This window comes from Chroicocephalus ridibundus, chromosome 1, assembly GCF_963924245.1.
Source record: "Chroicocephalus ridibundus chromosome 1, bChrRid1.1, whole genome shotgun sequence".
Taxonomy (NCBI): domain Eukaryota; kingdom Metazoa; phylum Chordata; class Aves; order Charadriiformes; family Laridae; genus Chroicocephalus; species Chroicocephalus ridibundus.
This window is the reverse complement of record NC_086284.1, coordinates 87310907-87334725: the sequence shown is the minus strand read 5'-3', so window position 1 is coordinate 87334725 and position 23819 is coordinate 87310907. Positions and strand designations below refer to the sequence as shown.

General features: G+C 40.8%; 1 protein-coding gene across 1 annotated transcript in view; it reads right to left on the bottom strand.

Moving 5' to 3' along the window:
* The window catches only part of PPEF1 (protein phosphatase with EF-hand domain 1), a 37143-nt gene that overhangs the window by 2268 nt on the left and 11056 nt on the right, over window positions 1-23819 (bottom strand). Inside the window, exons 4-15 of the mRNA XM_063342616.1 lie at window positions 23474-23525; window positions 17684-17856; window positions 15879-15993; window positions 13749-13795; window positions 9636-9802; window positions 7560-7596; window positions 6987-7136; window positions 4662-4862; window positions 2949-3134; window positions 2159-2301; window positions 1423-1529; window positions 295-458 (exon numbers count right to left, since the gene is read on the bottom strand). Of these exons, the coding sequence (XP_063198686.1) occupies window positions 295-458; window positions 1423-1529; window positions 2159-2301; window positions 2949-3134; window positions 4662-4862; window positions 6987-7136; window positions 7560-7596; window positions 9636-9802; window positions 13749-13795; window positions 15879-15993; window positions 17684-17856; window positions 23474-23525 (1542 nt within the window). The remainder of the gene's footprint in view (window positions 1-294; window positions 459-1422; window positions 1530-2158; window positions 2302-2948; window positions 3135-4661; window positions 4863-6986; window positions 7137-7559; window positions 7597-9635; window positions 9803-13748; window positions 13796-15878; window positions 15994-17683; window positions 17857-23473; window positions 23526-23819) is intronic.

Genomic DNA, 23819 nt, shown 5'->3' with positions numbered 1-23819 from the left:
GAAGGATTTGTCGCATCTCCTCAGCTATGTTATCTAAACGCCCTTGAGAGTCAACGGAAAGTAAGAAGCAGTTCTAGCATGTGATTCATCCAACCTATTTTAGGCATCTACCTTAGCAGGGAATGATGATTCGTACCCCAGCAGTGCTCATTTCCCTCCAGTGACTATAAAGGGAAGCTCGGCAACTAGTTCAGCTCTAGATGTCTACCTGATTGGCCAAACCACTGTCTTGTGCCTCAAGTTGCATCAAAAGCCGTTCCTCCAAGATTTGCATGGAGGTGTTTTCCTGCTTACCTCTTTTATAGGTTGACCCATTTTCAAATCATAAAAACATGACATGAAGTCAACTTCTCCGGCTGAGTTTGTCTGTGCTAACTGAGACCGCAGCATCCTCCAGGGCAGTTCCAGCTGTAGGACAGACTCCATCGCTGCAGCCCAGTCATTGACAGAAATCTTGCCTGCCGGAAGGGGTCAGTTCGTGGTTACAAGCAGTACGTGACACAGCACAAATCAGTCACCAGCATGCCTTCTGCCATTTTTAAGAACAGTTGCAAAACATAAACGTTTTCTCCTAGCCCCGGGATAAAAACCCTCATAACAATGAAGAGCGGGGTCAGCCTAGACATTTCTGCAGGTCCCTTCCAATCTCAACAACTTTGTGATCCTATCATGATGTTCAGCGTGTTTTAATACCTTTTGAGAAAACCACATTACACCATAAAGAGTACTTCAGATTTCATCTGAGCTGCAACTATAGAGACCTATGTCGCTGAAAACCCAACAAGGCAGAAATATGTTAAACAGTTGTTCAGTGGGCAAAGGACAGTACCATCACTTATTGGTTGTCCTTTCAGGGGCACTGATGACAACCCAGTCACGTGAGAAGCCATCATTAGGAAAAGCAGTATTTGTGCTAGAAATCACTAACTCCTTGCTCCTAAATAAAAGGTTCATGTATCAACTTCCCCCTGACTTTTCTTCAACTGATGGGTGAGTATGTGTTTCCTAGTAGCATGGCCAGTCCACTTAACTCAGATATCTCCCAGATTCAGAAGGAGACCAGTTCCCCCTCACCTGAGACCCCAGTTCCCTTCACAGCAGGTGGAGGTGGTGACCTTTGAGCTTCTGGAGCTGGATTTGCCTGCCCAAATTCTCTGCCCAACGACAAACACTATTTCCTTATTTGCCCATGTGTTTCAGTTGTTTTCTTCTTCCTACTTAAAGCTTCATCCCCACAAGTTGTTTTCCTGGAGCTAAGCACCTGTTACCACCTACCCTCCTCTGTGCTCAGGAAGAACATAAGATCAGCCAGCCTCTGCTGCCCTCCAGCCTTACACTGGCAGGCAGGACACCTCTCCATGGGGTTTGTCCCCTCTGCGCCCACGCACACCTGGTGGCAACTGGACAAAGCGGTAGTGTTACCTGTGCCGTTGAGGTCGTACTGTGCAAAAGCACTAGTGAGTTCAGCCCTGTGGGCATAAATCTTCTCGCGTAAGGACTTTAAGGCAGATGATTCAATTGTACCCACCCTATGAGGAAATAAATGGAGAGATCATTAAAGGATTTAAATCTGCTAGCACTTTATGCTTTTCAACATTCATTATCAAATTCTTATATCCTGTAACATGTAGTATGCTTAGGGTCATACTAAAAGACAACACTGGGGGCGGGGAAGGGGGAAACCCAAACCAACTAAACAAACAAAGCTCCATAAGAATAATCTGAATTTAGGAGATAATTAAGTTTATGCAGGTAATTCTAAGATGCTTTGCTATAGTAAATCTGACCACAGAGCTGGGCATGGTAAAGCTGTCATGGTAACTTTTTGGACTCAATTCGTAACAGGATTTGTCCAGATCAGCACTGCAGCCTTAAAGCAGACCTGACAGACAGGCGCAGGCCCTTTAGGAGTCCCTGGCAATTGTCTGTTCTAACCACTTACCGCGTCTAATTGCCTTTGGGAGTTTCTCAGGAAACCAAGTTAGAGCACTTAGAGCATGTTTTGTCTACTGTATTAATTTTTAAATTGAAAATAGAAAAACAAGGAAAACTAAGGAAAATAGGTGTCTACTCAATTATTCAGTCAAGCTATAGATTTGTGGCAGGTACTGGGATGCCAAGCGAGTACACCCTCACTACGTACAACACACAGCTTTACCTCTCCCGAAGATTCTCCCTGCGAGTGTACTTGCTGACTCGATACTGTACGAAGCGAGGAATCAGTTCTGGATTCAGTTTGATGTATGCTCCCCGGTTGCTCCCCTCTTCGTAATAGTTAGAAGCAGAAAATATGGTGATAACCTGATCACAGGAAACAGAGAAACTGGATTGGCTACAACTACTCTTCTTGAGACTGATTTCTGACGCTGATCTTAGAAAAACATGCAGGTTACAAAACGAAGTGTCTACATATAAAATCAGAGATCAACAACTATGTCATTCACCAAATTGCTTGCACTTTTCAAGTCATAGTTCCAGGCCTGTATTTTTGGCCTGTCATAGGAAGACTTCAGTTCCAAGGGGAGTGTGATTTAACATGCTGATTAACAGAAACCTCTTTCAAAGATAGACCTGGTTTTCAGGATTCTTGCTGGCCTCCTGATACAGCATGTCAGAAAGCAGGGCCAGAAGAGAAATGATTAAGTTAAAAGGCTTCTAGAGGTTTAGAGCATCTCTTGCACTATATTTACACATAACTGTCCTCGGGGATTTTGCTGACGTTCATTTGTTTTCACGCAAGTAACAAGCCAGTCCCCACTCCCTCAAGCTGTAAAGAATTTTGTTTGTCAGAACTCCGTAATTTGTTCTAACATCTGTCTAGCACACAATTGCCCCAAACCCATTCTAAAGAAGGCATACTTTTTTTTAATTAACTTCGCAGGCAAATCTACTGTGGATATGCCTGTGAAATTCACAGGAGAATTCTGCTTTACATGGAAGCATCTTACCTTCCCATCATGACTGATCTCATAACCTTCCGGCTTAAATTCATGAGACCTGATGAGCATCTTCAGATTATACTTTTCAAACAGCTTGGCAGTAACATCAGGGCCAAAGTAACAACCTCCTCCTCGACACTTGTTTGGTGTACAGCCATTCTGGCTTCTTGGATCACTCCAGAGAATGTCAAGGATCTGTAAATAGCAAACTCAAGCAAGCGAGAACTGGCAGTAGGTGAGGACTGATGGGCTATGGCTGTCTAAAGCATTGGCCATGGCAAAAGCCCCACCGTACAGGGAGAAAACACACCTGAGCTAACAAGCATGTCTCATGTTTTCTTCCTTTCAGCAGGGCATTCTTTTGGGATGAAATTTTTGTTATACTTTTCTTTAGAAATATGTAGTTTTTGGATGAAATTTTTCAGATGAGATATTATTTCAGAAATGTACCTCCTTTTACAGCTGAAGTTTCCAGGCTCGAGTAGGTGCATCAGGAATGGTACCTGGGCTATTTCAAAGAGAGCAATAGCTGCCGCCTTCTCATGTAGGTGTGAGAGGTGTTGTCTATTTCCCAGCACAGACCTGACAACCACATGGGTCGGTGGTTTTACCTAAACTAAGCTTGGGAGTGCCTGCTCTAAACGTGACAAGAGTTGCCTTTGGCTTTATTATCTTGGGTTTGCTCACGTTTCAAAACGAGATTTTACAGAAATGAGGATGAATTATCATGGTTTAAAGTCACCTGACCTAATAATTCTAGTCAGTAGCAAACAGGCAAAATGTCTTTGTGTAAACCTCACTGGACAAGGTTTAGACTAATATATTCCACATTTGTGAGCATGGCTCAGTGGAAGCTTGGTTAGCTGGGGGCGTGTCAGATTTGAGGGGTTGCTTGTGCCCATTATATTAGTTTTAGGTCAGATATGTTTCTTGGGAAATCACACTTTCAGAGACAGATTTGCTTCTCAAGAAGCAAAACAAAGGCATGTGTCCCTCAAAGCAGCTGTCTGAAGAGAAGCTCAGAAAAATACACTTATACAGAACTCAACTTTGAGCTTCTAAATTGCTGTGCAAATTAAGCTTTTCAAATTGTCACAATTTATTAAATTACAGCATGACAAGAGCTCCATATTGCCTCTAATATTCAAGAGGAAATGAACAGCCAGAGGACACAAAATTCCTACTCCTGAGTAATCAGCCTGTAGGTCTCAGGAGCTGGGTTTTTTTGGACAGTATCAGCATTCAACTGCCAAAACCACAGCCAAAAAAAGGTGCTTATTGTCGCCGACAATTGCAAAGTCTAACCTAAACTGACAACCACGTATGTAGCAACAGATCCAACCACATGAGGGCATGCAAACACGTCTCATACCAAGCTGTATCCTCCTCATAGAATTGTTATGGTTGGAAGAAACCTTTAAGATCATCAAGTCCAACGGTTAACTTAGCACTGCCAAGTTACCACTAAACTAATGGCTAAGAAAAAACACTGGGTAAATTGTACTTGTAAGGTATAAAATCACAAGCCTTGACTACCAGGTCTACACAAAGCATCCAGAGAACTAATAGCTGGCTGGTATATTCCCAAGAATGATGGGCTGCTTATGAAGAGACTGTCCCCCAAGACTCAAACATACTGCCTGACCAGAGCGCCTGCCGGGTTTTTGCCAGGGGAGGTGGGGTCTGCAGGTTTGGTATTAGTCTGTTTTTGGCTTCACCTACTTGCTTCCATTCCTTCAGGGTGGGCTCTGCAGGCAAATTTGAGCCTGAAGGCTCAGTGGAGCCCGATGACGAGATGTGTTGTGTTTCTCCTGCAACATTCCGGTTGGCAATATGTTTACTGGGTCTGGTTGTGGGATTTCTCTCCTTCACTTGGTCCTGTCTGTCTCTCACTGATTTTGGTGGCCGCATCAAAGATTTCAACTTTAGAAAAAAAAAAAGTAATGCGTTGAAAGAGTTACCAGAACATAAAGATGATACAGAGATGTCAGCTGAAAGGCACATCAGTTCCCCTTTTATGGTACTCAGTACTGAACTCTCATAATGTTCTGAACTCACAGGCTGCATGGAAGCTGCAGGTGTTTGGCACTTGCAGAAATTTTGCTTTAGATCTATCAGTGACCAGCCTCTTCAGAGCTGCTCTCATATTCTTATCAAGATGCACAGGCTGCTTCCAAGCGACAATCACAAGGTCTCACTATACAGCAAGTACAGTCTGGGCTCAGGGCAGACACTTTAGTGCCCAGCTTCACTGGAAACTGGAAAATATACATGTATGCTGTGCTGAAGATGAAATGGCATTCACTACTGCTCTGATACAGTAGCATGCCACCAGGTTAATTTGGCTGAAATCAATGGAATATCACAAGGGTAACAGTGAAATTGATGAAGTATTACATCAGGCCCTTTTATTGTTAAATCCGCCTCCTCCAATATGCACGGGCATTTGCTTTTTAGGAGCTGTGTGCTATAGCTCCATTAATGCCCATTAATACAGACCCTTCTCCAGGGATCATCTTCTCTTTTCATTTGAAATTGTCTCATACTAGCTCTTTTTTGAACAAAAAAAACCCAACCCAACAACTCCCTCCTCCCCAAATTTTACTCTTTAACAAGGAAAAGGACTGATGCAAAACACAAAGTAAAACACTGGGTTATTCCCCCGTGCACTGACCAGTACTTGAGACCTGTCATGTGCCAGCTGTACCAATTAAAATACATCAGTTGGCCTTGAGTGATTATTGCCCTGTGTTGTGGCCAACACAGGTCTCATTAGCAATGCTCTCCTGTGGCAGCAACTTTGACCTGTTAATTCTGCATTTCACAGATGCCGCATCAGTAACACGCTGAGCTTAGCCTTGGTGAAAGTGTGGGCAGAACTCAGCTCACAGTTAAGACACCTACATCTGTAGTTAGGCACCCAATTTTAGTGTACAGGGGCATAGCCAACAGAGCCTAGACTCTGATGATCAGAAGTATTCATTGTCCTTTTTCACAACTTTAAGAAACAGAGATACACCTAACTGTCCTGTAAAGCATTTATTTCCGTGTTAGAAAACATGAGGATGAGAGAAATAGCTCTAGATTCCACAGACACTAATGACAAGGTACACAAGGTTGCTTAAATATATGTACCCTGTGCCATCTGGGATGCTCTACCATGTCTGTGAATTAGCATGAAGAGGGCAGATATGAACAAGACCTAAAGGAGACTGGTGGAGGAGACCTGCAAAGAAGACTTTCTCCAGAGCCAGCCCTCGGCTAAGGGGTGCTTCCGCAAACAGCACGGAAGACTGTCTGAGCAATGAGAAGACCTGGATCTCCAGCAGATCTCCTGATCTCCATCAATTATAAGGAACCTAAGCACCCTGCCCACAAGCAGACATCTCGATTTAGTTGTCCAAATTGAGAACAAAGCCCACAACATTTTCTACTGGTTTCACTGGTTTGAAAGAGCTGTGTTTGCTCATCATTTCAGAAAAAAAAAAAAAAAAAAAGGATGTTTCTCTCTTCGAAATCCCTGAAAAGCATTAGTTTCTGTTTTCTCATGGCCAGGTCCTGAAGATTGATTCTGCTGGAAAGGCTCTCCCACATGTGTAAAGCTCAGCTGCTGCCGAGGGAGTGCCTCACAGGTGGAGAATTTCCCCCACAGATGTCAGCAGCACAGCCTCAGGACAAAAGGCAGTGCTAAAAAGACGTGTCTAGATTGATTTTTAAAGTGTTTAGAAATGCCTGAGAATTAAGTACTCTTCATATGTTCTGGTTAATGTGTCATGATGGCAGGAGGGAGTTATTGGAAGTGTTTTTAGCTATTTTAAAGTCAGAAGACCCATGTTATTTTACAGCAGGCAAGCAATTGGCTCCCAACATCTACTGAAACCTTCCTTCCTAAACATTGATTTTGAAGAAAAACAAGACCCTTTTTTCCTTATATGCCTTATACAGCAGACATTTCCTTTCCTAATGCAAACAACTTGATCTTAGTATTTGTATCGCTAAATTTTTTTAAGAAAACAAAATTACCCCCACATGATTATGAGCTCTTACCTTATTTCTCTCAAGTGCACTCAGGAAATCCAAATCTGTGGTGTCTGAAATCCCTCCATGTAGGATAAGAACTTTGCTATCAATTATAGTGGCGAGGGGAAGCCAGCTAAAGACATCTCGCAGAAGACACAAGATCTGTTTCCCATGGTCCTGTAAAACATACTCTTATATTATATCCTTTTTCTGGCGGTGTCTGACACAGTCTGTATGATCGATTCCATCCAGGTGACACCCCGAACTGCAACACTGACAAAGATGTTCTGACATTTGCTTGAGAGCCATTTGATTGTCGCTATAGTATTTTGTTTTTCTTTCACGTGCACCTCTTTTTGTGTTCTTGAGTGGCCTTATGAATGTTATATCAGCCCATAGATCTCTAAGCATAAAACACTAACACTTAAAATTGTTTTGACACTTATTGCACTGAAAAACGAAAATAGTTTCAACTACATTACTAAAGTCATTCTGTACTACACCTAAATAAACTGGTTGGAAGTTTCCTGATTTACACAGGTTTCATTTTACACGTGCAAGACTACAAAGAAAGTATAGGGGAAGGAGGAGGAATCTTACCTTGTACTTCTTTGAAACTTCTTTTGTGAAGCCATACCTGAAAACAGACAGCATCATGAACTGGTTTCCAGTATGCCCCTTCTGCATGATATTCTACAGTGTTTGCCACTTTATAGAGTTTTCTGTCCCTCTTTTTCTCCTGCCATTCTGTCTCTCACCACTGCTCAAATGTGCTTTCTTCTGCCCTGCCTCAAGAATTGAGTTAAACGGATTTCTTGTACATACAAGAGATCACAAATAGAATCCAGACCACTAAGTAGTAAGTGGCCTTTTTCCCATCTAAATGAAATAGCTTAGGAGTTTTACATTTTAGATACCAGGAAGAAATTTCAAAGGAACCTAACTGATGATAGGCAAAAATTCCCATAAAACCTCCACAGGGTTTTTGTTCTAAATCACTCAGCTTTATTAAACAATGTTGTCTATCAAGTCTTTTCCCCCAACAAGGGACAAGGATTTTGATACCTCATTCTTTTAACACCAAGATGTCCTTGGTGGAAGGGACGTTTTCACAACAACCTAACACTCAGCTTTCCATTTTAGCAATGAGCAGCACAGCTAATCAAAATATCCAGCAAAGAGCCATACACAGGAATGCATTTTTGCACCCCAACCCACCACAGATTTACTTAATATTTTCCACTGTTTTGGAATTTTCCTACCTTGTAGATAAAGTAACTGATCTTGGTTTATGTGATGTTTGGTTTGTTTTTAAATTAAGTGCTGAAAACGGAAGTATCATGTGAAACTGATTCTCTTACGTGGATCATTAATAGGATTTGAACATCGGCCTGTAACCCAGGTTTATGCCTGTGTTAAAAAAGCAATATATTCTGCATGCACTCACCAAATGACTGAAGGGATACAACAGGCTACCCACCAGCCAGTCGCCCAAAGACTTACTGGGGCAACTTAGACTTGTAGGGACCAAAACTGAGGAGGAGTTCTCATGTCTATGAGATGATTTTGTCTACAAGTCACACTTTCAGTACAGCTGAGTACAAATGTCTGGATTAGATAACATATCTATCTCAGCTGTTTCTGCAATGGGTCAGACTACCACCTCTCAACTAATGGACCTCCACGGTGTAGAAGCTGGGATATTTACTCACCCCTTGTGTTTGGGAGGTTGTGGTGGTGTGTTCCCCCCACCCCTCTCTGCTCTTCTGAATGGCAGTGGGCTGTACACCAGGATCTCCCCTTGAGTAGGTACGGCTCTCAAGGTTATTCCTCGAGGTTCAGAGATTCCCTCCCACAACAGATCCTTGGTAAGTGGTTTATAGCATGCTAAACTTTGAAATCTTAGCTAAGTGATATAAAGGACTGATTGTGCATATATAATCCTTTAGACATAAAGACATAAACAATTCACCAAGTCTGTGGCTAGGATTGGATCCAGCCGCACCTGGACTCACCTCTGAGAAGGAGTTTAGAAAGCAAGGGGGTCCTTTCTGAACCTCATGACTCCACAGGAGGGTCTCCCTGACAGTTCTGTCTGATCCTGTCTTCTCTGCAGTAAATAACCAAGTGTGCCTTGCCATTGAATCTTGTTAAAACACTGCTGTATTTACTATCAAACTTCATTAAATTGCTGTTTTATATCAATACATATTTCACTGCTCCCCTCTTACAAGTGAAATGCATCACTCCATCCGCAACAGAAGTGACATCTTAGTCTACAGTTAAGTGAAATATCAACTCCTGGTTTACTGGGTCCATTGCATACCATTATGTCTTTTGCTGTGCTGTGGAAAAAGCCAATGCTTTAACTCATATATCATCCTTCCATCCATTCCCTTTCCCCAGATTTGGTACTCTGGAAGCTGCACTAAGTCCATTGACTTCAACGGATTGTGATTAGGTCAGAGACAAGACATAACTCCTGTTCAAGTGCCTGTGCGTCATGAAGATGTTCTTTGCCCCCTCACACATCTTGAAGATGCAAAGATACACCTGAAAACCTAATAAAACATTATTTCCGTTTTAGAGTGTCACAGTGGCTAAAGCAACATTCAAAAGCTCCAACATTTCTAGTGAAAGGACAGATACTCCCTCCCCCGGCCCCGTAAAATCTACCTCAGGTTCATGATGTAGTCTTCATGGTTTCCTCTATTCAAGTGTAAATCATTGGGGTAGATAAGAAGAAATGCAAACAGGATTATAAGTATTTCCATAGAATTTTGCCCTCTGTCAACAAAATCACCATTAAAGACATAGCGGTTTTGTTCTGAAGGCAGACCATTCTGCAGAAGGAAACATAAAAAAGGACATTTAGAGACGCTTCTATGCTATTCTAATAAAGGAAATAGCATTTCAAATAAGATCACTTTGCTTGAAAAAATCTGCAAAAAACCTGCACAATACAGAGATCTAAAATGCAGCGTTTCTTTATTTCCATTGCTTAGAACAAAAATCTCCATATCAGACAAACTGTATGAGCCATCACAGAAGAGTGACCTCTCTGACTGTTCTTATGATGCCATCTCCAATCCTTTCCTCTACCTATTAAATTGAAAGGGACCAATAGGAACATTATTCTTCTAATAAAATATACTTTTCTGTTAATGCATCTGCTGCCAGGAAGTTGTGAGCTTGCAAATAGAAAGGAATAATTCATTTTGAATGGAAGACAAGAAATACATGAAGAATAATCTTCTGACACAAGTCTGAAGGTTCTTATGTTTCCTTATGCAGTAAGAAAAAGGATTTCATAAATAGTGGATGCTTCTAAAACTTCTGAGAAAAACTGTAGTCCAGAGGACAGAAAATCTTAATACAGAACTCTGAAGAACCTTGATTCCAGTTGCTTTAATCCTGAAAGCACTACTTGAATTTTACTCACATGGCCCAGGGCAAAAATATATTTGAATGCTCACAAACCTGAGAGGCTGTACATATAGGTACTTCTTACTTTATTTTTTCTGAAGATATAGTGCAATGCTCTATTATGAATGGTGGCTTAGTATTGTGAATTGATGGTGTGTTTCATTAGATTAGTTATCAACATGTCAATGGGTGCCATCAGCTCACAGGAAGCATAGCAGCAATTATGTGTAGCTTCATTATTTCCAATCATGAGTATCAGAAACATTATTTAAACTTTGACTTTCCAGAAAAAGGAAACCTCTGTTTTCACAATCGGCATGCACAAGAATTATCAATAGAACATCTATAAAATCACATTACAACTGTAGAAGCCACTCTTAACAGGTTTGGCAGCATTGTAAGGCATCCCACTTCCTGAATATAGCTACTAAGTCGGTGTCCAGCACTTCCTATGTTCCTATGGCATTCCCTGGTGTACTGCCTTAGCAGGTTTATTGCAGGATGCACGATTTGGCCAGAGACTCAATTAAACATTTAATCTGAATCCATTAGGAAATCTCTTTTTTTTGTCCTCGTCAGTGTCCTGCACTGTTATGTGGGAATGCAGTAGTGAATCTTGGTCTTTCGATTCCCACAGCAGCACAATCCTGACTTTTGTAAATACAGCTTGCTTGGTTTTAGCCGCAGCCTCTCTCCAGCTCTCTCCAAGTTAATTTAGAAGAGGTGTGTGGTTGGTCTGTGCTCACAAGAGCGGCAATTTATGAGATTCTGCTAATGCAGTGGGTTGTAGTGGTTTTAAAAAAGAAAGGATGGATTTCATAAGTGGAACAGGCAGGAGAGACTCAGCAGCAGCTCCTGGAAATGTGAATTAATAACCGATAGGCATGTGAATCACCAGCAAATTGTCAGTATACACACCACCACTCTGTAACTGCAGTCCTCATGGAAAGACAGATCTACTGACGCACTCTCCAGATTCATTCTTCTTTTGGAAAAACTTACCCACAACTCTTAGTTTTAAACGAGAGTTTGTTTTGGACTTCCAACTTCAATGTGACATTTTAGTTTTGTTCCACACTCATGCAAAGTTTTTATTTCCTTTTCTGCGGTTTTGAGCAACAATAAGAATAAAACAAAACTAAAGGCTGTTGCAGCCTCTGACATGTCAAAGAGGCAAACAAGGCCCTCTAATGATTAGCAACTTGCTGCTGGGCATCATTACTGTATCTGCTGGGTTAGCGATTAATTAACTTCCGTTTGTTGTTTGCATTTTCTACAGCTTCAGGCTATTTCTATCCATAGCATCCATTTAACAATCTAACTTAGCAATACATAATTTAAAATTCAAAGGTTTCAAAGAATTGCAGGAAATGCTGTAATTTAATGGAGATTAATGCAGGGACTGAATGAACCTTACAAATTGACTGTTGAGAAAGAAGTAATTATCTTAGGCTCAGACAAACCAGGTTTAAGAATTGCACACACTATTACAACCAGCATTGTATCAATAAACTGTAGATTGCTGGCTTCTGTCTGTTTGTTGTTGGCCCTTTTTTAAAAGTGCTGTGATAAAAATTCCCTGGACAGACCGCCCCACGTTCAAGGCAGCCGGTCTGCATGCAGGCCTCCAAAGTGCTTCAGCAGCCATTTCAGCTCTGCACAGCTCTGTGCAGGCCTGAGATCACTACACTCTTCATGCCGCTGTTTAGCATTGCACCCTCTTGTTTAAGGTTATGGGTGGTTCGTACCAACTTGGAGGAAGAAATCCCTTCTAACTGAAACCGAGTTAGGGAAGCAGAAGAAAATGGATCCCAGAGGCTGACTGGGTTCGCTGCTTGGCTGAGTAAACTGCTCAGAGGGGACAGAAAATATTGTGTCTTTTAATTGGCTTCTAAACAACTAGCAGCTCTATCATGTGCTCTCTATTTTCTCAATGGCTTTGAAATGACTAAATATTTGCTCGTTTTATTCGGTTTGGTGGAAAGACTCCCCTAGAAGCTTAACAGAGAAAAACTGGGGGATAAACTCTAGTGCCTGAAGTCAGTATGAGTTTTGGCTCTGAATTTATTAAAGTGAGGATTTAGTCCTTGCTTAGAGGTTTTTTTTCTCTTCATAACATCCATTAGAGAGGGGAAAAAGAATCATCTTCTGTTTACTCCAAAAGAGTAAAATTCAGGCTGATCGCAGTTGTAAATGTAACTGTATCTGAGCATTTATCTTTGAAATAGTTCTTTTTTCCCATTCCAGGTCCTGTGTATAAAACCAATCTGTATCATACTCTTACTCCAGTTTCAAAAAGGAAGATTGCCTAATTAAAATAACAGCTAAAATACTGCAAGCCAAGGACCAGCTAAACATAATTGATTGATTAATAAGAAAAGCAGAACTCTGTAAAAAGGTCTGATTAAACTTCAACAGGCTTCAGGTATGCACTTGGGGAAAGCAACGAAGTTTCCATTCAACAAGTGTCAGAAGCATAATGAAGTTGGAAGCAGGGTGGAATTACATCATTTAAACACCTGGTTTAGCTCACTTTGGTCTCCATTCAGTGCAGATGAATGTATAAGGATGAGACGCAAACCCCTTCCCCCGGAAAGCTCAAATCAAAGAGAGTATCTGCTAAATGAAAGGTAGTGATTCATGCTAAAGATAAATGTGAAACTAAATATAGGACATTTCCCGCATCTTCAGTTAAATATACAACTGTGGAAAAGATAGCCTGGAGCTTATTTTTTTTTCACATCAGTAAAACAGAGCTATGCGTTTTTAACATTAAAAAGCAAGTAGCTGTTCAAGCGTATGTAAAGGGTGCCCAAGGTATTTCCACTTTGTGCAGACTACGTGATTGCTTCCAAGACTTAAAAAAGCTTTTAAACAGGCAGCACTCTTTTTTGTTTCTTGTAAACAAATAATAACAAAAAGCACTTTGCAGGTATCAATGAAAGGCCTAAATGAAAGCTTCTGCATTTTTTTATGGAGGGCCAAATTATCCATGCTGTAATGTTACATCAGGAACTAAGTTAGCTCCTGATTTTAGAAGACTTAGTCAATATGGAATATAAAACAGTGGCAGGACTTCGGAGACATTGCAAGGAACCCTCTAACTTTGGTACATGCCCCAGTTCAACATTTAGGAAGAGAAAGATCTCCTGCATCTCCTCCTTCACAGTGAGCAGAAGGATATCGAGAAGGAAAAGCAAAGAAAAAAAACAGAGACACCATTCAAATTGTTCCAGGATTTGTGTGTGGTACATGCATACCACATGTACAGTTATAAAAGGAATAAATCATATCAGACATAAGCACATGTTCTTAACAACAAGTCATGAAGTAAAAACACTACATCACAGACTGCCTACTTACCTTATAGAATATCAGCAAAAGATCATCTAGGTTTCCATGCAAATCTCCTACAGGAAACAAAAGCATAATTTTCTTTTTTTTTTTTTTCCTCACAGAGGATGAAAAAAATGGAATTATAAAACTGGAATTAGCTACTTCTATCAAGTTTCCCCCCATGTTTTCCTTAGTAATTTGCTTGTATTAGGATTAGCTTCATTTTAAGGTACATACTGAGGCTGCTTGTAAAATCGGGCAATTAAATACTTAAAAGAGTATACAATTGTCTTGTATGTTTTTGTCTTTCCAGTTGGATCTGAAGATCAGACCAGTCACATAGACAAAGGTTCCCTCTGGGAAATGGGAGTAAGATGAAAAAACATACCATAAACCTGAAAAACAGAAAATGTCACTAAAAGACTTTTAGAATTTATGATAGAGTTCTACATACTAACAGGTTTAAATTTAGTAAACAGCCCACTATATACAGCACAATCGAACATCAGTCTGATTCAGGGCCAGGTTTTGATTACTACAGGGAGGATTTGATGGAGCGTGTCAAGAACTGTCCATGCTCGTATACCTCAGTGCTAAGGCCATAGGAATGACAGATTTGGCCCTTTCCGAGAAGTTTATTTTGGAACAGGCAGGGGAATTTCACCCCAACACAAAAGATCAATGCAGCATAGCTCCCCTCTGCACATGACTGAATTTCATGCTCACAGAACCAACCTTCTCCCGTCTGCGATTCACCACCACAAAGCCACAGAACAGTTTCAAAAACTATCTTGTGATACTATGCTTTCACCACCAGTCAGTAGGAAAAGAGAAGTGACATTTTTATCCTGTCTACATGTTTTCTGTGCAACTTTTTATTAATTATGAGCCTGTTGAAGTCATTCTAAGGAATCCTTCAAGCTATGAGATCTTCATCACATATGTTAGATGCAAACATTTCAGGTGCATAATTAATCTGCATAATTAATTTGAAATTAAAAGAAAATGGGGAGAGGGATACCTAATTTTAAGGAAATCAACATTTTGGACCAATTATGTCTAAAAATTGATCTTTCATCTTATGCAGAGGGTCTTTTTGGTTACAAAAACTATTAGTTTCAATGGCAGGAAAGGCACCCCTTTAGATGTTGCTTACATAGTGCAAATGCAGTGCAAACATGAGAAGGTAAGTTTTGCTTAGTAAGAACATGCTGTGTCACGAACAAGTATGAATATGTGCTTCCTTGGTTTGCAGAGAGGTTGTGTTGGTTTGGTTAACAAATTGTTGTTTATACAAACCCTCATTTAAACAAACCCTTTCCTGTCAATCAAAGTAGGTGCATAACTACATCTTATAAAACATTATTTGTTTTGCATATGTCATAGTATCCTTCCTTATACCACTTTACTATTACACACAGCACGCACTGCTAGCTGTCAAGAGCTAATGTCACCATTCCTGATCTGTTTTGCAGCTACTGCATTCTGTGGCGAGTCAGAATATTGCATCCCTTTATCCATAATTTACGAAAGCGTAACAAAATAGATGGGCAATAAGCTCTTAGTTTTTTACCTTGTAACACATCACATCATTCTGTGAGACTAATTTGTTGGTTGTATAAAGACTGATCCATCCTCTTGGGTCCCTTTAGAAATGAGGGTTTATTATATTTCAATTTATTCTAGATAGTCATGCTATCAATGAAAGGTCTTGTTTGCCACCCCTATTAAGCCCTCATTAAAATCATTACTGAGTAAATTATGATGGTAAATTTTTTTCCTCAGTAAGAGAAGAAAGCAGTAAGACTTGCAAACAGTGATCAAAATACTTGGTGGCATTTTAGAGATGGAAGTGCAGGAATATTTAAGCTACACTTCAGTGTTAGCTGAATTAATACTGACTTGTTCAGAAATATTTAATGAGAAAAAGAGGAGGTGAGGGACTTTCTTAAAATATACTTAGTGTGACTCAGGAACCTTTTTTTTTTTGTTGTTCCAATTTATGCATTTGTGGGGGGAAAAAAAAAAAGAAAAAAGAAAGCATCAAGAATTTTCTTCTCTCTTGAAATGGCAATATGTGGAAATGTCTGTGTCAGTCTCTAACCACTTAGAATATCAACTGGTAGCCCTAAGTGGTTGACTTGTCTGGCACCTTACCACAGACAGTTATCTCCTTGGAGTAGGAAGTTGAAAGATGGGTGATATTTGGCATCTCCTTGAGAACCCTCCTAGTTTCAGATAGTAGCTGCAGTACATAGCGGGCATGAAGCAGCTGTGAGAGAAAAAGGCAGGGAGAAAAGGAAGACTTATTGGAAGTAGCAATACGTCTGTCTGCTTTATTAATATCAGACATGTATTGCCAAGATTATTTATACTATAGACCTCCAGACATGATTACAGGCTGTATGGTTTACTGCTGGGAATTAGGAGTGTTCATAGCTTTGCACTTGCTTCCTGGTGATTGGATATAAAGCCCTTAACAAACTTGCTTTACATATTTTTCCCTTTTATTAATAGTGTGTTGTTTCTACTCTTTCCATCTACAGAAAGGATGAGAGACTGAATTATACAGCATTCAGAATCGTTGCATAAGGTCATCTGTTCAAAGTAACTGGGGAAAAAAAAAGGATGTCATTCTAGCTGTGAGTAAAAAAAACCAACACAAACCAACCAAAAGTACCCTGAAGGCCATAAATGATATTTCAGCAAATTGCAAAAATAATGAGAGGGAAACTCCAGCAAGGGTTGCCTTGGTAAGAGCTATCTTCCTGTTCACTGTGAAGATGTTATAAGAATGCAACATTGAAGCTTCTGGTTTTCTCTGCTAATGCTTTTTATGAAAATATTGTTAGTCAGTGATTTTTAAGGCTTTTAATTCAAACACAGGTCTGAGGGAGTTTGGTAGAGGAGACAGATGAGTTACAGACTGATTTTTCACGATCCGTGTTTTTAAAACAAACAAAAAAAGGCCAATTACATATAATCATTTTCTTAATAAAATGCTAACCATAGTAAGAAAAGAGAGAGCTGACAGTAAGGTGAAGCCTGGGTGGGATGATTTATCTTGCACTTTATACTTTGATACTTTTAAGATCAGCCTCCACAGAAAATTGCATTAAAAGCCTCCACTGTTATTTAGTATATTATAAAGCAGGATAGAACCGTATATTGTTAAGCACAAATGACTACAAGTTCAAACAGAGCTGTGCCATGTAATGCCTCCCTGCCCCACCCTCATCTTGTAAGAGGGCAGCAAAGAGGCTTGCCCAGGAGCATAGAGAATCAGCAACAGCCTTCTCAGTGCCTTGGCAGCTGCAGACAGAAAGCTCCCGAGATTTGTGATACCACCCTGTTCTGCTACATTAGTGATGCTTTACAGTCACTCTTCCTTTATGGTGGAGTCTTGCACACTGGAATGAGGCAAGTAACCCTTACACCTCAATTCCTCTAAAAAGAATGGTGTGGGGAATAAAAAAAATAAAACAATAAAAAAGAGGACCACAAAATGAGCATTTTTAACCCAGAAAAGGATGATAACTAGTTTCTAGGTTAGCTGAGGACACCTTCCCGAGTCCTGCACCCTCACTGATAACCCCTGCCTTGCAGCTGTAATCTCAACGCTAGAAGAGGAGGTCCCCACTAGTCCCTGTCACCTCCCCAGTGGTGGCTCTGGTGGTCATGCAGCCAAGTAGTGAATCAAACCTGGGAACTGGTCTGGCTGAGAACTGACTGCTTTTGATTTTGTTGTGTTAGCTTCCAGCCAGATCAGTTTCCCAAGACAGCTCACCATGTACCTGTATGATCACATGGGGCTATCAGGAAAGGGTAATGGGATGGAAAGGAAGGGTAAAATATCTCCTTGAGCACCAGTTTAGCCTTACATTGGATTCAACTGATTGTGGAGCTACAACTTGACAGAGATGTAAAATAATTAAAAAGAAATCAAACTAGCTGCAACTTACCTGTTCATTCCTGAAAGCATGAAGAAGAGCATTGGCATCTTCAACAGTAAGGGGGAATGAGAGTCGTGGCCCACAATAGGAGTCTGGAACATCAATCTTCTTTTCAAATTCTGTTAAACTTAAGCCTTCATCCACCACCTGAGAAACACTAGGGCTGGTGAAAATGTGAGATACTGGAACAAGAGGAAAGAAAAGCAATAATGTAGAAACTTCACCACTACCCCATAGGGCCATAACAGCATGACCAGAATTGGCTGAATGTAATTAATGCTTTACTTTCTGCAGTATTACAGTGGCTAACTCCTGCCTTGTATAGTGGAAGAGCTCCAGGTCTCCCCAGATTCACAATACTAAAAAACAAACAACAGAACCAAAACCCAAGTGAAACCCAACCAAGCTAAAACACAAGCAAAAATTCTGTCTCAACAGCCAGTAGCTGCAGTCAGGATGCAAAACATTTTGCACTGAAGTTGTGGAGCAATCAGCTCGCATATGTAATGAGAAACATAACCTGCTAGACTTTCTTCTCCTTGCCCCACAAAGCAAGGAGATTCAAAAGTCATGCCTTATCATACAATGACCATCATCTATTTAAAGTTCAATATTACACTTTTAATACAGGTGTTAAAGATTCACTTTTATTGCTTTGGTTTTCTACATAAAATTTTTAGACTAAATACCAGCAGGTCGTTGATTATTTAAAAAGTCATCAACAAAATCCTGTTTATTCACAGTGGATTGCAAAGCACTCCTTTCTCATACCAACTAGGAGACAATGCCAGCTTTTGGCTGGCTGCCATAAAACCATTGGATGAAATAAAGCAAACAAAAACATAGTGGTAAAAGTAGAGCATAGCTTCTAATTTTCCTGGAACATGGAGAAAGCAGGAAGATTGCTAATTGCTTCAATCTGATATTTTCTTGACATACCCTTGAAATGTAACTGAGTGAACAGTAGATTTCAGTGGTTTCTTCTTGCAGATCGTCTTTATTATATATTATTCTAAAAGAGAGAATCACACCCTAGAGGATAGTGTTCTGCAGCTGCTGTTGCAGAGTTGCTCTTGTGAGACAATTGTTGTAAACACTTTCTGCGGGGCTACGGGTAAGTTTTCTGTAACCTTGATTAGATGCAACTGGAAATAAAAATGTGTTATTTATTGCTGGAGGAATACCTGTGGCTGTGGCTCCAAACTCAGAGCAGCCAAAACTGGCATGTGGCCTCATAAATTATGAGAGTCATGAAGGCCAGCTTGTCTTGTAATTGGATAAAATTCATATTAAAGAAATAAATAGATAAAAAATACACTTTTATCAGCTCTGGATTAAAAATAACCCATTTTATCAGCTCTTCTGCTGTGAGCTGATTAGCACATTCAGTGTACAGCCGTGTAAATGGATTAAGGCATCAAGTAACAGCAAGGTGCTCAGGGTTCACCGTTTTCACTATGTACAGTCTGATTTGCAGTCTTCCACCACAGTTACAGCTTTGCCCTGATGCCAGAATGTCATCTGCTCGTTCCTGCTCGTTCCCACATATTCATCAGCCAAGCACATCTGCACCGCGTCTTGTCCCAGCTCTGGCTCTAGTGGGTCTCCAGATGACATCAGCCTCTGTGCCCTACCCCTTGGGAAGTGGGTGTCTGCAGATCATGGAGCCGACTCCTTAGACCACCTGAAAATCCTTATTGCCTGTTCTGGCCACAGGCTCTCCTCATCTGACACGACTCCTTCAGAGTCAGTGGTCTTCTCATCATTTCAAGCCAGGCAGACACCTGTCCATGCCTGCTCCTACTCCAGCCCTCCCTTCCTGCATGCAGTAGGCTACCCATCCCTTTACCTCTGAACATGAACCTGCCTTCCTCACAGCCTTGCTTCCTTTTTGGCATATGCCCAGGCCGAGAAACCCAATCTCCTTCCCTGTAGGGCATATCTCTGCAAAGTACACCCCATTTTCCACTTCTGGATGAGTCGTCAAAAGCCAGTCATGGTCATTAGCTTCAGAGTGCGCTTATGTCTCTTCAGGCAGTCTTTCAGCTGCCAGAGGAGTCAGTAAATGGATGCCCTAATGCAGCCTGGGGATTAGCATGCTGGCCGACAAGTATCCCAGCTCACCTCACCACAATCTCCATGCAGGACTAATTCTGAAAGATTTGGCACCCCTCTCATTTTAGTCATTTTCTAGTCAAAGCTGTCAAGGCTCTTTCAGTCCATATTGAAAGACCGGGACAAAAACTCTCAACATGCCTAGTTCAGGCACTCACCGTAAGACAGAATGAAATACCCTCTGCCAGTATCTGCATCTCTCTACAGAGAGCACAGGGAATGACCTGCTTTGTATTCTCATGCCAGAGGTCTAGCCCAAGCTCAGTGACTTGAGCCTTCGCTGTTAGCAGACCCCATGCAACTACTCCACAGGAAAATAGCCATATTCCATATTAAACACAAAAGCCCAGAGCTACGTGGGGTCAGTTTGGCCACAGAAAACCCAGGGACCTGGTTCTTCTGACAAGACCACCTTCACCATGGGAGTTGTTCAAAGCAAGTCACAGATGCCACTGCTAAGGATGTAATCGCTATGGGGGCAACAAGGAATCAGTTACTTCTGTTGCTTTGAAATCATCTCTCTGTTCTGCCACCATCCGTGCACATTCACACTAAGCACTGGGGTACCTGAGAGCACCTCCAGCTCCTGAAGAGTGCTCTTACATCTGCCAGATACCGATCCCTAGCCATTAGGTCAAAGCCAGATGAGCCCACTAAGAGGATGAAGATTACTGTAACACTCCAAACTTTTACTCCTTCATTCCATTCCTGGCACTGTAAGCTGCAAGCAGCTGTGACTTATTCCTCACTGCAAGAATCAGTCTATGTAAAAAGTCTTGGAAGGGTGTTAATGCTGTAAGGGAGGAATTGTAGGGAGTAAAACTGCAGAAAACAGCACTTCTTTTGGTTCCCTTCTGAAGCAAGGGTCCACAAGGTGTGTCTCCTGCCCTGGTGACCTTGAGAGACACAGCCAGGGGTGCCTTGGACTTCTAGTCCCACCACTTTGCCCAGGACACGTTCGCAGCCTTCGCACCCTCAATGTGGCCACAAAAGAGTGAGTAAATGGGTCATATTTTGCTGGAAAAAGCAGTTTTCAGCTTTCTCTGACCAGAGATGTTTCCATTGAAAGGCTGAGTAGGTATGCAGATTTTTTCGAGGAGGGAGGGAGAAAAGTGTAAGGTGGAAAAGGTTTTAATTCTTACTTCCCACAAACCTTTTGAAAACAGCCTTTAATCAGAACCAGAATAAGAACAAGACACACAGCTATATAATATCCCAATCACAACTTAAACTGTGCTGACATCTCAAGCAGGATGAGAGGATGACAAAAGCTTCAGGGTACAACAGATAAACAATCACATCAAAAGCACTACTGCGTTAATGAGATGGTGGCTGCTTTCTTTATTTGAAAAACATATTCTGAAAAAGATTAAAAAGAGGAAAGTGACAGGATGAATAGTGAAGACTGAGTGCTTTATAATGTAAGGAAAAACACATCACAAAATCTTCAGGTAGCTTTCTCATTCCATACTGAGAAGAACAGGGAAACCATTCTCTAGTAAGAACATTACATAATGTCTTCTTGGAGAGGGCTTTTGAACCATATGCTATCACTCTAATTTAAGTGAGCACACACTGATGAAAAAAAAGCCAAAGAATCATGGGTTTTAGAAAATGCCTCTCTGCTTGTTAACATTTACCCTCACCGTGGCTCACATCTTCAGACCATGATTCAGCAGAAATGGAAGCACCTCATTAAGAATCACTCTATTCAGCACTTAAACTTTGCTAAAATCAGAGGGGCTATCATGGGTGCTGCAAAGGTCACTTAGAGGGGCAAGCAATCAAGAGCACACAGCCAGTAGCTGGACAAACAACCACAAAGCACAGAACACAAATTTGGTATGCAATTTCTCAAAAAAACCTTAAGTTAACTCCTTTGTGTAGGCTGCTTTGACCATCTCTCTATTAAACAGAATCTTTCTGTTTCATTTTGGGTTCTGTTATTTGTAACACAGGGTGTTAGAAAGCAGGAAATAACAAACCAAGACAAAAACAAAGCCTTTGGAGCAGCTATCAAATCTTAACAACTTCAGTCCTAACAGATGAGTTTTAAGCAAGCAAGACAAAGAGGAGCTTTACCATAAAGCATACACTTTATCATGCGTTTCAGCCTGAACCACGTCCGCAATGCCCAGTATCTGCAAGACCAAGAAACAGGTCACCTATGCAGTGGTGACAAGGGGCAGCCTACAGTACCCTCTGTCCTTCCTTGTGCACAGGAGGGGCCTGGATCTCCATCTGCCCACAAACAGCCTATGCATGTAGAAGAGTGCTTCATAACAGCCATCTTCTGAGCCCTAGCAAGTCACCTGAGGCACCTCACTCACCTTTGTTCCTTCTGTCAACAGACACAGTTGATAAAGGTGGAGAAATCATATCTTCAACGAGCAGATGTAAAATTTCCTTTTACTATTATAATGAAAATAGAGATTAACACTATTTTTCCAAATCTCAGACCTTGCACTACTATTTTCTTTCCCACTTGGGTGGAAAAGCTGAACTGAGGTGCATTCTCAGCATGTAGAAGTAGATGAAGTGAGCAGTGTCTGATTGTCTTTAAGTTTGCCAGTTCCTTCCCAGGAAGTTAAAAGACTAAAGCAGATTTTTTTGCAGAATACTGTGGTAATGGAAAAAATCAAAGGAATGACTATTGTATCATCTGCCTTGGCTTTGGAGCAAGGCTCAGGCATAATTTCTTTTTCTGCAGAGCACACAGAGCATTAGGCACTCTAAAGTATTTAAGAGAGAAAAATTGCCATTTCTAATGGTTGTCATTAGAACACTGAACCACTTAATGGTTTTGATGATGATTTTATCCTGCTATCAAAGTGTCTTGTGCATATTTTAATTGGAATAACCTGTGGCTGGACCAGATGAAAGAGAAAGGACATTCTCTGGTAATTCAATAAGGGGACAGTTCCTTTTTTAACTCCACTGGGATTAGATCTATTCTCAATTTGTTCAGGGAAGTCATGTTTGTTTTCTGGACTTAGGAATCACTTTCAGTCTATCCTTCCATTGACCTTGACCTCAAAAGTAAGTTTTGTCCAAGGATCCTAAAATACTTCAAAAATTAAAGGTTATTCTTTGAATAACTGAGCTTTAATTGAGATGGTTTCTAAAGATTTATCTCCAGCAGTTTAAATTTATGCACCTACTGATACATGTTTTGCAGTAAAATCTAGAACAAATTAAATTAAGACATGGTCCATAACTGCTTCAGCGAAAAAAAAGAAAAGAAAAAGAAGAGAAAAAGAAGAGAAAAAGAAGAGCAACCTCTTTGAAGGCAACCTTTTTGGTTACACCTGCACTAAGCCAACTAGACACAGTCTTTCTGGATAATCACATCTCATAGTTTAAGAAAACATGCTGTGAAAATTGGAGTCAGTAGGACTACCATGAAAACAGCTTAAGGGCATTAACAAATAAGAAAGCACTCTGAGCACCTCTCAGTATTCTCATAAGGTCAACAGGTATCTGTTTTGTCTTACGTCTTGTCTCACTGAGTAGATACTGAGCAAAGTCAACTCTTACAGGATAAAATTCTTATTACAGCATTTGGGAAATCAAACTTCAGCCCCAACACGTGCCATAGGCTGTAAACATCACTTTGAAAATTAACTTTCCTCACATCAGGTTTTTCAAACAGAAACTCCATATTACTTTGATTTTTATCCTTACCTGAATCAGGATGAGCACAGTGATCCAGCATGAATGTAAAAAAGTTGGACAGCTGAGTATGGAAAAGAAAAGAACAAACATGCACTGATCAGTTTAGGGGATCCAACAAGCATTAACATTCTCTTTCCTTACTCAATTACTAACAATTTCCCATTTGGGGGGATCTAAGACACTACTATATGTACCCATAGCATCAGCCTGCAATAAAGACACCGCTTGTACCCTACTTTCTTCTTTGCTATGAATTAGCAGATTGACACGATATGAATACATACAAAGTTCCAGGGCTGTATCAATGCTGCTGACATTTTTGTGTGCAATTCATCTTGCTCATCATCTGACTATT